Here is a 16,497-nt window from a genome sequence, read left to right as displayed (position 1 = left end):
GCCATTTCAAACTAGAGTGAATATAGGAACAGAGAAAACATTGAGTGGAAAGAAACCAAACCATGGCAAACATTTGTATATGAAAGACATGATATTTTAAATAGAATTGGGAAAATCCTCATAGATGATAAAGGGTTAAACACTGCATAATTTCTGTAATTCTAAACCAATGGAGTGTTTTCAATCAACATAGTTTTTTGTGCTCAAAATCCATTCTGCTGACAGAGAATATACTCCATACAAGGCTAGTCACTGCTCTGCTTCCTGTTCTTATTTCTATTGCTGATGGCTGATATGACGCTTGTCAAGTCACTTAAGATCTCTTTGCTGTGGTTTTCACAGGACTAAATACACATTTAACTGGGTATTTGATTTAATGTGTTTTGAGGACAACAGGTGAAAGTCACTTTAGAAATATATATTAGATTATTTTTACTATATATAGATATTAAATGAGAATTAAAATTAGAATCTTCATACCCAAGCTGTATTCATCTGTAATCTCTCCTAGGAAAATTAAAGGCACAGCAAAGGAAAATCTTCAGTTTGCTTCCTTCTGACTGGGTGCTCCTTGCATTTCTACAGGGGTGTTGCCAAGGCATGGAGCCAGGCTTACTTTGGAGAAGGCTCTGGCCCCGTGCTGCTGGATGAAGTGCAGTGCACGGGAAATGAACTCTCCATAGAACAGTGCCCAAAAAGCGCCTGGCGAGTACACAACTGCGGCCACAAAGAAGATGCTGGCGTTTCCTGCACACCTCTCACAGGTATTCCAGTCATCAATGATCACAGGAAAAAACGGGACAAAGGCAGAGTTCACAGCTCCAAGAAACACTTCTAAAGTTTGCAGAGGCACAAACTCAAACCAGATGCAGTAAAAGGCAATGACTGATTTTGCTTTAGAACAACAATGAGATCTAAGAAACGCTGATGCTTGTTTTTGTTTTCCCTTGTTACGGGCACAGATGGTGCACTGCGGCTCACAGGTGGGAAGGGCAGTCACGAGGGCCGCCTGGAGGTCTATCACACAGGCCAGTGGGGCACGGTCTGTGACGACGGCTGGACGGAGCTGAACACGCAGGTGGTTTGCTGGCAGCTGGGATTTAAGTAAGATTACTTGATATTGGATATCTGACTCTGTGACTTGAGCATGATGACAAACAGTTAGGTAACCCTACATGGACCCTATTTTAAGAGTCTGCTTTTTAATATTAGCTGAGTGCTTCAAAGAAATGACCACATTAAAATCCATTAAAGCCTGCTTTCCTTAGCTTCACAGAGGTATGTAGGCCTTAGTTTAGGTAGAAAAACCTTCAACAAGAGTGATTTAGCAGCCTTTATTCACGGAGCTCCTTCCAATTCTCTTTTTTGCTGAGATCAATATATGTGCTATAGAGAAGAACTGATTTTGATTTTTATTTTCCCTAGAAAAGTTTGCTTCTTCTAAATCTTTGCTTGTTGTACAGTCATTAACGACAGACATTTTCAAGGTGTAAGTACTTCTGCACTACCTCAGAAAAAATCCCACAGCCTGGCCCTGGAACAGTTATGTATTGAAAAGCATCTTAGAAAAAATCCCATTTGTTTTATGCATTCAGTCTTCCCTGCTTTTCCTACTGGTCTCTGGCTACAAAGATACACTCTCAGTAGGTGACTGTTGTCTTGCCTTCAAACTGTAACAGCTGACATTCAAAAAAGGATTTTGTCTCAGACTGTGACATTTAAATGTATACTGAATACTAAGAACATGCTTAAAGCCTCAGAGTCATTGAGCCAGCCATATGCTTGGTTGAAGAGCAGCCTTAATCAAAGGCATTACATTCTTCAGTTTGAACTAATGTAACAGTAAGTAATTCCTTAAAAAAAAACCCATTACTGAAGAGGCAAGCATATGGTGCTCTCATTGAATTTAGTGCTAACTGAACCTGCTTACCGAGAATACTTGAGAAATCCTTATTTTCTCAGGGATATCACTTTCTTTTCTCATGCTTAAGCATCATGTGTCCTCTGATCACCGTGGACCAAAACATACCTCTGTGTTGTGCAGGTATGGAAAAATTGCAGGTATGGAAAAAGACAGCTACTCAGAAGGAAGCTCCGGGCCCATCTGGCTGGATGATGTGATCTGCTCTGGGAAGGAGACAAACCTTCTGCAGTGCTCCCGGCGGGAATGGGGGAAGCACGACTGCAACCATCAGGAGGATGTCAGACTCATCTGCCACCCAGAAAACGACAGCCACAAGCGCTCACTTGGTGAGGAAGCTCTTTGCTAAAGTTACAGTACGAGTATTGCTGTGGATACAGATACAACCAAAGTACAGGATACTTAAGGATTCTCAAAATCCCAATATTTGTCAGATAGGTGCAAGGTAAGAACGGGAAGGGAAAAAACCTAACTTTTCTCCTGAAGATCACAGGAAGTAATCAAGTTGTGTTTAGAACGTAAACATCCAGAACATTAAAACTCAACCCAGATTTGCAAGGTAACAAAGTCACATTCCAGGGATGCCATTGTCTCAGTATCCACTAGATTTTGAACCTATTCAGCACTTTCTCATGGAATACCTAATTTTACTTGGCACTTCTCAACCTCCAAGTAATGCTTGGTGTCAAATGCTGGAGACATACCTGAGCACTGAGGAATACAAATCCATAGTACATCCTCCTATGGCTTTGCATTCAGACAATCCAAAACAAGGGATATGGAGAAGATGGGAAGTTCAGAGATAGCAAGAAGGTAGGGTAAGAAGCATGAAATTATTTCTGTGTTACTACTGCCTGTAATTTAGAGCTTCTGGGTGAATGGGCCCCACTCGCTGACCAGGACAGAATGATACTACACACCCAGATAAAAGAGTTAGTTCCAATGTCAAAGGCTTACAAATTTGTATGAAAATAAACTGAAAAGGAATTATGGAAAAATACCAATTACACAGTGATAAAAATTCTGTGATAAAAATACCAATTACACAGTGATAAAAACACAATAAAATAGAAACAAATAAATTTCAAAGATTCCTAAATCCACATGCAGATAATTAAACAATAATTCTGGCTATGAGATATTTGCAGTAGAAACTACAGTGGAACAATGGGCTGCACAGCAATTCTGAAAAAGTTTCATTTTTACAATTTGCTACATGAAGTGTGTAGCTCACCAGTATATGGCCTTTTAGAAAATTGCTGCCAATGCCATTTAGCTTACCCAAGATTATTTCAGTTGAATTTGAAATTGGTATTATATGCCCGTTTCCTTGAAATCACAGACTGAAGGTTTATCCCACAAACTACAACATGGTTTTACTGCACAGTGTTGCTACTTGTTATAACAACATTCAGCACTTCCACATGTACTTTTTGAGTCTCTCCCTCTTTACAGGCTTATTCTATATAGGCCTCTCACCATCCAATGAATGTTTTCTGTTGCAGTACATATATCAAATCCTATTTGTTAGAAAGAATTTTCTCAAACCAAAAATAACAGGAATTCAATCCATGACTGCTGTCTTTACAGATGCAAACCATCTGCGCCACTTTGCTCAAATTCCTATAAAATATCTCTGCTGAAAGAGTCTGGTTCAGTTAAATACATCCATATGGTAACATTCTCACATCCCCACTACCAGAATGCTATATTAATTTTGTGCTCATAAATATATATATATATATGTTTCCTAAACCACAAGAAAATGAAATAACAATAAAATATTATTTAAACAATAAATAAATAACAATAAAATAATAGTACTATTCTGTGCCTCTATTTGGTTATTAGAAGTATAATTCTTACCTAAGTTGTATTTTTCCAGAACATATCAGTTCAACAAGAAAATAAGAGTTTATCTGACATTTCCTAGGAGATTTCTGATTGGAAAGTGGACCAAGTGTTGTTACCATTTACTTCCCAGCATTTGAAAAAGCTTTTTTTTCCCATAAGGATAAATTCAGTGGAAAATAAAGAGAAATTGGTAGATGCTAAGACTTAAACAAACACAGATACTACAGAGCACTAAAAAGGAAATAGGATTTACTACAATAATGACATTTGTCAAGAAAGATCATGACAGCTTAAGTAAACAGAATGTTGGTGCAGTTAATCCATGTAACTGTCCAGAGAGTATGAACTCCAACACAATAGGCTTTAAATTACATTGGAAACAAACATACTGGGATTTTATCTTCAAATATTTCCCCATTCATTTAATGACTTAGGCCAGATTTAACTAGTGCTGACCAGATTCATGTTTGGTATACAGAAGTTACCCATACCCTAAATTAATCTGAATTAAATATCAAATGCAGCTATCTCAAAATACTGCTTTAAGAGTGCAATTAAGTAATTCCTCATCCTCATATATTTAGAAAAGATTGGGAACAAGTTAGAAGAATGAGAAAGAGTCTTTTCCATTATTTTAAGAAGCAACTCTCATGAATAGATTAAAGATTATAAAGTATGCTATAGAAAGAGATTGAGGAGGTGATCCTCCCTTGAACATGACAAAGAGGCCACAGAGGAATTAATAATGGTTTTAAAGATATTTGCATTGCTTGCAGCTGCAGAGGAATTTTAGAGTGAGTAAGAAGTAAGTATGTATTTTGCCTAATGAGTCAAAACTTAACTAGAGGCCAAGCACTGCAGAAACCATGATCAACTAAGTCTGAATAATCCACATAAGTGAAATTTCATATTATGAAAGTATCTGATTAAACAATCAATTTAAATTGCTAGAAAAATAATGTAGAATAACATGCTGCAGAACAATGTGCAAAGTGATACGGAATAGTTGAAGTTCAACACAATGCTGCACTATTTTGCTGAGACAGTGGTTAGGAGGAGCAGCAGCAAGCAGTTTAAGAATGGATTTATGGACTGAGGTACAGTTACATTCACCCATAAAGTGTCTGTAAGGAAAATCTGTCCAGCTTGTATGGGTATCGTATCAAAGGTATCTCAGGTGTTTTCTACCGTTTGGATAGAATTGTGATCAATTTCTGAACCATGTCACATATTGCCTTAGAATTAGGAAATCAGCAGAAGAGTAAAGTACAGTAGTATTTAATATTGTCTTGTAATTTGTACAAACTGCTTCATTTTGCCAGCCAGGATGAATATGTTTACTTTAACCACTGATATTAGGCTTCTTGAATGTAAATATCACTTGTACTAAATATAATGAAAGTAACTTAAAGTACCAGTTCTTGCTTCTGTTGCTTTGAGCTGACAGCAGTAATTTATTCCCAGGTCCTCCCATCAGGCTGATGGATGGTGAGAATAAGAAGGAAGGACGTGTGGAGATTTTTATCAATGGCCAGTGGGGCACAATTTGTGATGATGGATGGTCTGATAAGGATGCAGCTGTAGTCTGCCGACAGCTTGGCTACAAGTAAGATAACTCATTAAGCTCTTTGTCAAGTTATGTTTTCTGTACCTAAAAATCTTAAGTTTCTGCAACCAAATACCACAAACAGATCTGATAAGATAATGTATGTCTTTTAAAACTTGTCAGTTTGGCATTCTTTTAGAAAAATGTATTCCTACTATTTGTATGAAAAGTAGTAAGGCTCTGTATTCAAAAAGAATGCTCATTAAGTAGCATAACTGGGAATGGGAATGTTAGTATTCAAAAGTGTGTCAGTCTGACTGGCAACAGAAATGCAAGTTAGTGAGAGTTATTAAATATTTTTCATTAGAAGTTAAACATTCCAAATCATTAAATCTACCAATTAAATACAAAATTTTAGTTGTCATAGTAGTTTCAAAAATAGGTCAGAGTCCACTGTCACAAGGTGTGGATATGATGACTGCAGATTCCGATGCAGGCACACCAGCTACTGAATCCCTAATTTAATGGAGTTTTTCCTTCCTTAACTGACGTGATTAGAATTGATGTAGCTCAAAGATCTGATGAAACTGTTACACAAGGGATTATGGCTCCAGTCTGCACGACAGTAATTTCAATAAGCTTCATTTAATACAGGAATAGACCTGACAGAACAAACCCACCCTCTAATGAAAACCATGCAATATATGTGTCACTTTTGAAAGAAATCACTTAATCAGGCTTACACCACTCATCAGCATTTTTCTTCTGGATACCCAAAAGCAGCAAAAAGATAACTATAGGGCAGATATATAAATAGCAGTACTAATAAGACTTGATAAATACCCAGAATAGTAGTGAAATACAACAGGAAATTAGTGAAATGTCTTCTCCAAGCATATCTATAAAGAAATTTGAGCTGAAGAAATACAAATCATATTGTTTGTTGTATCTAACAATGTGAAGTTTGTCCAACCAAATATTGTCACACTATGTCTGAACACACAATATATACCTTGTAAAAACTCCCTGGTATTCATTTAGCAAAAGCCTATTTAAAAGTAGTACTACACTATGGCTTCAAAATGGCAAAACTTGACTTACAAGGCAATACAAGTTACAAGTTACCTAACTCAATTCTAGGATAGGTGTCCATCTATCCTAATCCACTCGATTTCCTCATTAACAATATAATGAATAATAATAATAATAGTGCATCTGAAAACTCAGCAGTTATTGTGCATGGCCCTAGGTGTGGGAGAATTGAGAGGAAAAGACCTGAAAGCCACTTCTCTCCAGGGACAGATCTGAACTGACAAAAAGGTTGTTTCTCTGAGGGTCATCAGTACATAAATGCTGGCTTGGAAAGCAGCAATTAAGGGACATTGTGTTTGTTAGGGGCACGCTAAAGCCAGTTGTAAGGGCACATTCCAGCATGTAACAAAAACATAGATGTACCATTTGTACCTTCAGAGATTTCCCAATTATATGAAATAATTTCCTCTATTAAGCTGCACTCTTTGCTCAAGACCACCACGATTTTTTACAGTTGTTTCCTGACATGTTCTTCAGTGGGGGTTGGTTTGGATTTTCTATGGTGCTGTTGGTTGGTTGGGTTTGAAAAGCTTCCATTTCAATTATCAGCAAACTGAGAGATTACTGATGCACAGTAAGAGATAGACTGTTTTCATACAAAGGTAGGAAGAAGGAGGTAGTGCCCTTACTAAGTCACTGATAAGATCTGGAGAGAGAATTCTGTACTAAATTGCAATAAATACTTCTCTGGGGAAGGATAAGAATACTGCGGTTGGTGATTGATAACAAAGTAGTTTTCAATATCCTGAGGAACTTTAGAACAATGCCCTAAAGCAGAAGCTGTTATTTGACAGAGATACCAAAAGCAGGTAACAATTTACAATGAGTTGCCGGTACTGTGTCAATGTGTTGTAACAGCAAACATGAACACACGAGCTGCCCACAGGTATCAGAGAGTTGGACTTTTTTTTTTTTTGTGGTTATCTGCAATCAGAGTATCCCTCACAAAAGAAAAACATTTGGAGCAAGAGTCACACTATTTGGGACTGACAAGTCAAATCACAGTAAACTCATTAGGCAGAGATTGTCTTATACTGGCTCCAAAGGCAGGTAAGGCTTTGGATTATCTGGCAAATATCTCCTAACCTTGGAAACTGAAAATATGTAAGGACAGTTGACCTTGTGGTATCATCTCTCACGTAATGTTTCTTGAGCTTCTCTTTCCTGGCTTTTTACAATTTCTGCATTCTAACCAATGTTCCCTACTTGGAAATCCTGCCCACCTACCCTTTCAGTACATAGTAAAAAAATCCACACTGGCAAAGCTATCCATGTGCAAAAGTTTGAAAAGGGAGGAAGCTCCTGTGTTACTTTCATGTTTCAGTTATATGGATGTGGCAATTGATAGCTGGTTCACTTTGAGCCAGCCACACTTCTACTGTGACAAAACTTTGAAAATGGTTTGACAAGGCAGGATTCCTCCCCAACAGACCAAACCCATCTCAAGAAGGGATGCAAACTCTTCATGCCATTCTCACCTACCTTCCCCAACACTGCAGGTATTAAAGAAGTACAAAAAGAGCTGTAAAGGGAGAGAAATACTTTCTTGCCTAGTACATTTTCACAGTCAAATTCTCTTGCTCTGCTCCAGCATTTCATCACATCTGCAATTACAGTTCTGTATGCACAGAAGCAGTACTTCACAATATACAATTATAAAATATCCTTTAAAATGGAAACCTGTATTTTCATTATCTGGAATCCCACATATCCTTATCCCAGTAAAATGTCAGTGAATTGCTCTTAACCAACAGGTAAACTTGTAGTTCAGGCACACTTAGAGTTGTCTGTGGCTTCCTGCTCCACTTCCCTGTATAGCCAGTTGGGTGGTCTCTCACTCATAATTCCTTCTGCCTCCTAAACCATATACAACAAAACATCTATTTATAAATTAAGAAGATTACTTCAACTAATTAACAGTAATACTCTGTCACAGGAGTTTCCAAATGAGATGCTTAAAACAAGCACCAAGTACTGGGTTCCTCCCAAGAACAGGTGGGTGCAGGCCCTGAACTGATCTCCAGTCACATGACATTTTTACGCCTCAAGTATGGGGTGCCCTGTAAAAAATAACATGATAATAAAATATTTTAATATCTACTAACAACTGCTAGGTCTGTACATCATTGCTCCTACTGCACTGCAAGTATACTGTATTTAACTGGCCCGTCTATCTGAGGGAATCAGACCCGAACAAATTATTTTTAGCTTTCACAGATGCTGACTTTATATGAGGATTAAAGAGATTATGAAAAAGCAGCTTTCACATTTTTTGTTTTATGGCAAAATGTAATGCTGATACAATGTAAAATACTTTGCACACTGCCTTCTAACCAGATACACAAAAACAGTTTTTAAACCTTAATGAAATGTAGCAATTTTTTTCTGCATACTAGAATAAGAGAGGTGGTGGAAGGTGCTTGTTATCAAGTGAAATAGTGACAGAGTTTGGAATGAAACCTCAATGTCTTTGACTACTCACTTGGAAATTTGAATAAAATGTAGAATAATGCCTCAAAATGTTTAATAATAAAAAAAAATATGCTCTGTTTGCAGAGGCCCAGCTAGAGCAAGGACAATGGCCTATTTTGGTGAGGGCAAAGGCCCGATTCATGTGGATAACGTCAAGTGTACAGGAAATGAGAGATCCTTGGCAGACTGCATTAAGCAGGACATTGGGACGCACAACTGCCGGCACAGCGAGGACGCGGGGGTCATCTGTGACCACCTGAGCAAGAAAGTCCCTGGGAACAGCAATAAAGGTGAGGCCCTGTCATGAGGGGCACACCAGCAGGTCCCCGTGAGCAAGTGTCATGGTAGGAAGAGACAGACTTAACAATCCCACCTCACAGAGGAAATAGTTTTATAAAAAACAATTATAGAACAAAAGGGGCGGGAATTCTCTCTGCTGAGAGAATTCTGGTGGGAATTCTCTCTGCAAAAACCTAAACAGCTCCCTTCAGCTTTCCAAGGTGTAGGTTATCCTCAGATACGGACTGAGACCTGTGTGGTTGGGCAAGGTCTGCTTCCACTTACAGGAAGTAAGGAAAAGCCCTATAAAATCCTACATGTGAGAAGCAAATGTGTAAATGACTCTGATCACAGTCAAAAGAACTCAGCTATAAAGTACTTCTCAGTCTTGAAAGAATTCAGTGTATTTTCCCCAGTCAAAAGATCTCAGCTATAAACAATTTCTAAGTCTATTTTCCCCAATCAAAATTTGCCTGTTAAAAACCACAATGAAACACAGAATAACTTCAACCTTTAGATTTTTTTCAAAGTTACCTCTCATTGAATATTGGCCACTTTTCATGTTGAGTTTAATGCTCTCTACATCTCCCTTTCTGGTTTAGATTCTCTTGCTTCTGTTTGCGGGCTGAGGTTACTCCATCGTCGACAAAAGCGAATAATTGGTGGGAAAAATTCTTTACGGTAAATAATTGGTAAAGACAAATAATTTTGAATATAAAGCTTCTAAGATGTATTTGCCACAAGTGGTTTGCCAAATTTACAGTTTTATTGTAGGCTTGTTGTTTGTTTTTCTTTTGACTTGTCATGATGTAGGAGTAGAAATATAACCAAAGCAAATTTGGCAAGAAATTAAAAAGTATTAATTGAGAAGTACTTGCAGCATTAGTTGAAGATCTCTAGATGATTGTGGGTAAAGTCCTCGAATGTGTTAAACTTACAAAATAGCTGTTTTACTTTTACCATAGGATATCTTCATATCAGGACCTGAGCTATAAAAACAGAGCTATGAATGTATACAAGGTTTTAAATGCCACCTACACCAAAAAATGAGGCCTGAGTATGATTCACCGACTAAGACCTTATTTTCTTTCATAAAATAAGCCTTGATGATGACACAACTAAAAATCTGGGAGGCACTGACTCTCCTTTTTAACAGTTGTGACTACACACAAAAAAAATATATTTACACAATCTTACAAATGGCATTTTAAAAAATACAATAACAGCATCATTACAAGCACTGTGCAACCTGTTTCAAAGTACATACACAGCACTGATCAATCAATTTCTAAGAAGACACTGCCCAAGTGGGAGAGCTTCAAAGAAAGTAACAAGAGGGAGCCCAGAAAAGTATTTTAACACAGCCAAATAAAGTAAAGTAGGATGACTTACCTTAGTAAAGAGACAAATGAGATAACAGATAATGCATAACACAGGAAGAGACTGAGAATTCTTGCCTCAGAATATGAGTTCTAAGGACACTTGCTGAAATGCAACAGTGACAAATAAATGTACTGCACAATTCAGTCAGAGCAAAGAAGCTGGTCTCATCATAAATCAGTACAGAAATGTTAGGTGAAGCAAAAAGGTGATAAAAATCCAAGAGTGAATACAGAAATGCTTCAAATTCAAGAAAGGGAGCATATGTATGTATCAGAAAAGGACTCAATGTCACAAGAAGTCATTGAGACGAGGAACTTGAGGAAGTTTGAAAAGAACTGGATATTTACATATGTACCATACGTACAAAGCTGTCTGAATCACCTCATTTTAGAAAAACATATTAAATCCTATCTTTTAAAATGGAGAAGTGTCTAAATTGTTTTATCTTTATGGGAAGTAAACTCCTTCACCTTACTTTAAAACATTTGGCACGGGTAACTCTGAGATGCTGGGCTAGATGGCCCCTGGCAGCCCTTGTTTTTCAGTACATCCATTCAAGTTGACAACACTCAGAAAACACTCAGACTACCTGTTGCTTACTCTTAGATGCTGCCATTGCTTACAGGTGCATCTCTCTCCCTTTCCCTTCTCTGACTCCTAATGTATTAAACCAGCAAAAAAATCCATCCTGTGTTCATAGGTATGCAAATGGCCAGATCTACTATAAGAAACAGATAATCACAGGCTGAAAAAAGGTGCTCCTCTATACTTGAGACTTCTACAGTTGTTTTATACCTCTTGTTTTGCCACCTTCCTTTCTCATGAAGACAGGGATGGATGCTGGGTTCAGCTTTTCAAGAAATTCCCCTTTCCCCTCTCCAGTTGACAGGAAATTTCTGGTTTGTTGACTTGGACGGTATTTGGCAAGCAACCCACAGAATGTATTTTTGGCTCAATGAATGCAATCTGAGAAGAGAAAATTCAAATAGCTGACTGTGGAAGGAAGCACTTAAGAGTGCTGGATGCCCAAATTCTCTGTAAAGTAATGTGGACCATTGTTAAAAGGAATTCTGAATGTTGCCAGGATATAAAATATTCCCCCCCCCCCTTAATAAACAGCACATTTTGTAAGTTAGCTGTGTCAGTCAAAGAAAGGCAGCAGGATGCACATTGCAGGTAACCTGAGTTCCCCACTGCTGTACTCTGAACACCGTGTGTCACTCCTGCAGGGGCGGCTGGCCGTGGCAGGTGGCACTGCGGCTGAAATCCTCTCATGGTGACGGGAGACTCCTGTGTGGTGCTACTCTCATCAGCAGCTGCTGGGTGCTCACTGCTGCACACTGCTTTAAAAGGTGAGTCTCTCTCCAACAGTGCACCGTGTTTTAAACTGTTGTGTTGTTCTGGGCATGTAATGCAAAACCATTACAGTTCAAGCCCATGGAAAACTGTTCCAAGAGCTGGCCTTTGATTTTAAAACACATGACCACTCAACCTCCTTTCCCTCAAACAAAAAAAAACACCCTAATGCATTAAAATTATTTGGGTGTTATCATTCATGTGATTTATATTCACCACTTCAGCATTTTAATGAAAAAAGAGACAACACTTCGGACTGTTCCAAAACTTTCTGTTCCAAAAAAAATTCAGCTTATGGCTTTTATATTATAGTGAAGACAACTGAGCAGACACCAAACATAGGGTCTGGAATATTTTACATTAAATTTGGTGACAACAGATCTTGACAGTGATAGACATTTTTACTGTATCACAGCAGTAACTAAATGCAGGACTTCACTACTGATGAAGTTACTGAAGTATAAAAGCATCAATTTGCACAATAAGAAAGCCAATCTTGTGATCAGTGACTATTTCATTGGAATAGGTTGGGAAAAAACATAGAGGAGTACTACAATTTTGAGGGAATTTCCTAGAGTTTGCTCAAGTGAGCTGCAAATGTTTCAAATTTTGATTTTGAGCCTTTAATTTTGCACACAAGTAACTAAAATGAAGTCAGATACACTTTTACTCAAATACAGTGTGTACTATCTTTGCTGTGCACCAGATGCACATCTTTTCTGGTGTCCTGAAATCACGGAGGACTTTCCTTGGTAATATTTCAAGCTGAAATAGTCAAAGTTAGTGAAATTCCCTGCGATTTCAACTGATGTCCTAGGTGATTCTGCAAAACTATGGAAGCTCTTTAGTTGCTTTCATCAAAATTCATAGACAATGGCTTCCTATTTCCCTGTTCATTTTCTCTGTAGTGATTGCCAAGGATGCTGCCTGAGGGTCTTGAGAGATCCTTTGATTACAGGCTTGAAAACTGAATGTGGCGCCAAGGAGTGCCAATGTTGGATACTCTGCTGAGCACCCACAGCATGGGGCAGAAGCATGGCTGGAGCAAAGTACACAGTGGTACTTCCAGATTGGTGCAGCCACTCGAGGGGCTGTCCCAGGCTACCCTGAAACTGTCACCTGTGGTCTCAGGGACCAAAGTATTGTTTTGTCCCAGAAGTTACATCTAAACTGCAATTAGACCTAAGCATGCAGCTCCAACATCCTGTGGATGCACTACTGTTTACTGTAAATGAGGGAAGCCTTTAGCTCTAAGCTGGCTTTGGACAGAGTGGGCTGAACTTCCAAATGAGCTCAGGGATAGGTTTCCAAGAGCTATCTATAGATCAAGCGCCTTCTTCACATATTTTCCGCAGATGGACAAGAGAAAGGCCAGTATACCATTTCTCATATCCTGGAAATTGGAACACTGCTTAAGTAACCAATGTGGCCTCATCTATACTAGGAATAAAAAATAAGCATAATTTCATGCATGATTATTAGAATTGTTCACCAGCACTACAGTGGAATTGTTGGTTTCTATACTTTGGCAGATACATTATTTAAGATAAAATGTTTGAAGCTATTTTTGTTTTATAACCCATCCTTGTCTTGAGTTATTCTGACAGCTATAGGGAAATTGGAAGGTCTGTACATTTAGAAAAAATAACTGGATAATTAGAAACATGAGGAAACATAGGAAAAACCCCTTAATGTATCCTATATAGAAGTTCATCTTTGGATGAAGGAATGTTTGCTCACAGCCTGCAGTTCTCTCTCCATAAAGCCTAGAACTGAAATTTTGCTCATATAAGACCTGAAGGATTAGACCAAGAAAGCTTTACAGGTAACCAGGAATGCAACCCACGACTAGAAGAAATATTGAGTGGTACAGGTATGTATTGTGCAGAAAACTGTAATTTTCTGCTTTGTCTGCTGCTCCTCAAGCAGGCTTTAACAAGCTATGGAGACCAGAACATTGCTGGATGGTATAAAAAGAATAGGCATAGGTTGAAAGGTGATGGGCCACTGTGGGTACTATTTTCTCCAAGCATATTAGAAATTTCCTGTTGAAAATTAAGGAAAGGGAGAAATAAAAGGAAAAATATTTGTTAGCTTAGCCATGTTTTAAAATAAATTCATGTACCCAACACTACTCCCTTGTTTGCATTTTGCCTGGGAAGATCTGTGCGTAATACAAAATCTTCAAAGGCATGCACAGAAAATTGCTATTTCAGCCACAGCAGTAATCTCTAGTATTTAGCATTTAGTCCACAATGTGAAAGAAACTGGGATTATATCAGATGGAAAACAAGCCTAAAATTTACAGGCCTCCTGTCAGTTTGACAATAGTTTGTGCTTGTGATGCACAAATGCTTTGTCATCCTTACTATAACCTCAGTTGATCTAAGAGGTTTTTATTAAGTTACCTAAGCCTCTCAAGTTCCTCAACCAACCTAAGGAGCAGGCCTGAACACTGCTGTCATTCCAGTAATTATTTGGAACAGCCCAATGATGTCAATACTCAGGCTGTCATTGCAAATACTAGCAGTTTGTGTTACCCTTCCTAAATAAATTTAAAATGCACACCTTGTACATTTGAAGTGCCAGTCATGGCAAATGGCCATAAGAAAATTGCCTGTGAAAATATTCAAAAAGAACATTGGCACAACCTAAAACCTCAGAAGAAGGTTTTCATATTCTTTAGGACACACTGAAATGTCAGTGTAAACATTTGAGAAAGCATTTTTGCTCTTTAAAAAATCTTTTGCTCACATTAGTTATGTGAACAGTAAAGAAAGTGATGCTCAGGATGTGACTTTGCCTGAGCCAGCCCTGTTGGATATCACCTCCATCTCAGGTATGGCAACAACACTCGCAACTACGTCGTGCGGGTTGGAGACTATCACACGCTGGTGCTGGAGGAGTACGAGGAGGAAATCGGAGTCCAGGAGATTGTGGTGCACAAGGACTACAGGCCTGACAGCAGCGACTACGACATTGCCTTGCTGAGGCTGCAGGGGCCCGAGGAACAGTGTGCAAGGTTCAGCACCCACGTTCTACCTGCCTGCTTGCCACTGAGGAGGGAGCGACCACAGAAAACTGCTCCCAACTGTTTCATCACTGGATGGGGTGACACAGGTAAAATCATTTCCATGCACCAATCTGGTTATCTGAGGCTGTTTTAAAAAAACCCCTTCAAATAATTAAAAGAACAAAATGCTCAAAATGAAAGTATTTTACTCTTTTTTAACACAGGCAAATATTTTCTCTCTTGATCCTTAACCAGGAATGACAGTATTTTGTTTACTGATTATAGTTTGTATTTGTAGCCAAGCAGTGATTAACCATGCCACTCTAAATCACAGACCCTGTCAGTAATGTAGCCTCATTAAAAATGACAAGCAGGAATAAAAACCTTATTTGTTGGCAGGCACACCCTTCACAGCAGCTTATCACCCGCCCCCTCCTCAGTACATAACTAACAGCTCTAACACATTTAAGGTTTCAAAGAATATTTCAATTTAAAAAAGGTTATTGAAATTACAATACTTTAATAGAAAAATGGATGGAAAATATGCACGATAGAATTTCAAAAAACATTTTAGTGTTCCTTGTTACCACTGACATTTTCAACCAGCTTTGATTTAAATAACAGAACATCTTGCCAAAATTTACAAGAGCCTCAACGCAATCTGCACTCCAGGCTTCTACTTGCTTTTTTCGGTCAGTACAAGATTCTTCCTCTTCAAAGGCCTTTGTCCTTTAAATGTTTCACAAATTAATAACCATGTTTTACTTTTATGTTTTTGTGGTGCTGAATACAGTGCAAGACAGCAACCACACTTGAGCCTTTGTTCCAGTGACTCACTTGAACTGCCAAGGAGACAAGGCAAGGCCAGCTATCTGCCCCTCCTCTTTACATGCACTAATCTGTGTGCACAGATGTCAGGGTCACTGTACTACAATAAATGAGAGAGACGTGTAGGGTGGGTTTTTTGCAAGGAATTGTTGATTCATTGCCTAGCCCTGTCTAGCCTTTTTACATAATTCACTGAAAGTCCTGCAGTACTGTTAACTTAGGACATCTATTTCAGGAAACATTAACCACTGCAGTAAATGGCTTCAATTTATGGTAAGAATTTACATCATTGCAGTACCTCAGCTGACATTTCACACTTACTATATGAATCATAATTGCTTCACAAGTTATAGGATTTTACTTAAAAAAAGGTAAAGCCAACAGTGGCTTTCATTTCCCGTGCTTTCAACCGAAGGAGGTGCAAGCTATGGAAAAAAAGTGGAAAGATCTACTTGGAAGCCACCAGAGATGCAGCACCTGTTCAGGCTGAGCTACACTAGATTTGAACTGGTGACACAGAAACAAAGGATTTCTACTGCTTTACTCTCAGCTGCTCAAGACTCCCCAAAACTGCTTCCACATAGAGGTATTAAAGCCTATGCTCTTCTGTAGAAGACACAAAGTGCTCAGAATAAACCAAACCCCAGCCTTTGAAAGATCCAGAGAACACATGCAGAAAAGCTACTTTTTTTAAAAGGCATCTACATTTTACATTTACAATGTCTACCGTATTTTAGTATTTAATGCAGATTT

At 38.4% G+C, this 16,497-nt stretch overlaps 1 protein-coding gene across 1 annotated transcript in view; it reads left to right on the top strand.

Moving 5' to 3' along the window:
* Positions 1-16,497, top strand: part of PRSS12 (serine protease 12) — a 33,110-nt gene that overhangs the window by 13,906 nt on the left and 2,707 nt on the right. The window contains exons 5-12 of the mRNA XM_059843678.1: positions 586-764; positions 963-1,104; positions 2,045-2,250; positions 5,240-5,381; positions 8,970-9,175; positions 9,767-9,845; positions 11,777-11,899; positions 14,743-15,023. Coding sequence (XP_059699661.1) covers positions 586-764; positions 963-1,104; positions 2,045-2,250; positions 5,240-5,381; positions 8,970-9,175; positions 9,767-9,845; positions 11,777-11,899; positions 14,743-15,023 — 1,358 coding nt within the window. The remainder of the gene's footprint in view (positions 1-585; positions 765-962; positions 1,105-2,044; positions 2,251-5,239; positions 5,382-8,969; positions 9,176-9,766; positions 9,846-11,776; positions 11,900-14,742; positions 15,024-16,497) is intronic.

Source organism: Haemorhous mexicanus, chromosome 4 (genome assembly GCF_027477595.1).
Source record: "Haemorhous mexicanus isolate bHaeMex1 chromosome 4, bHaeMex1.pri, whole genome shotgun sequence".
Lineage (NCBI taxonomy): Eukaryota > Metazoa > Chordata > Aves > Passeriformes > Fringillidae > Haemorhous > Haemorhous mexicanus.
This window is presented reverse-complemented; position numbering and strand designations above follow the sequence as displayed.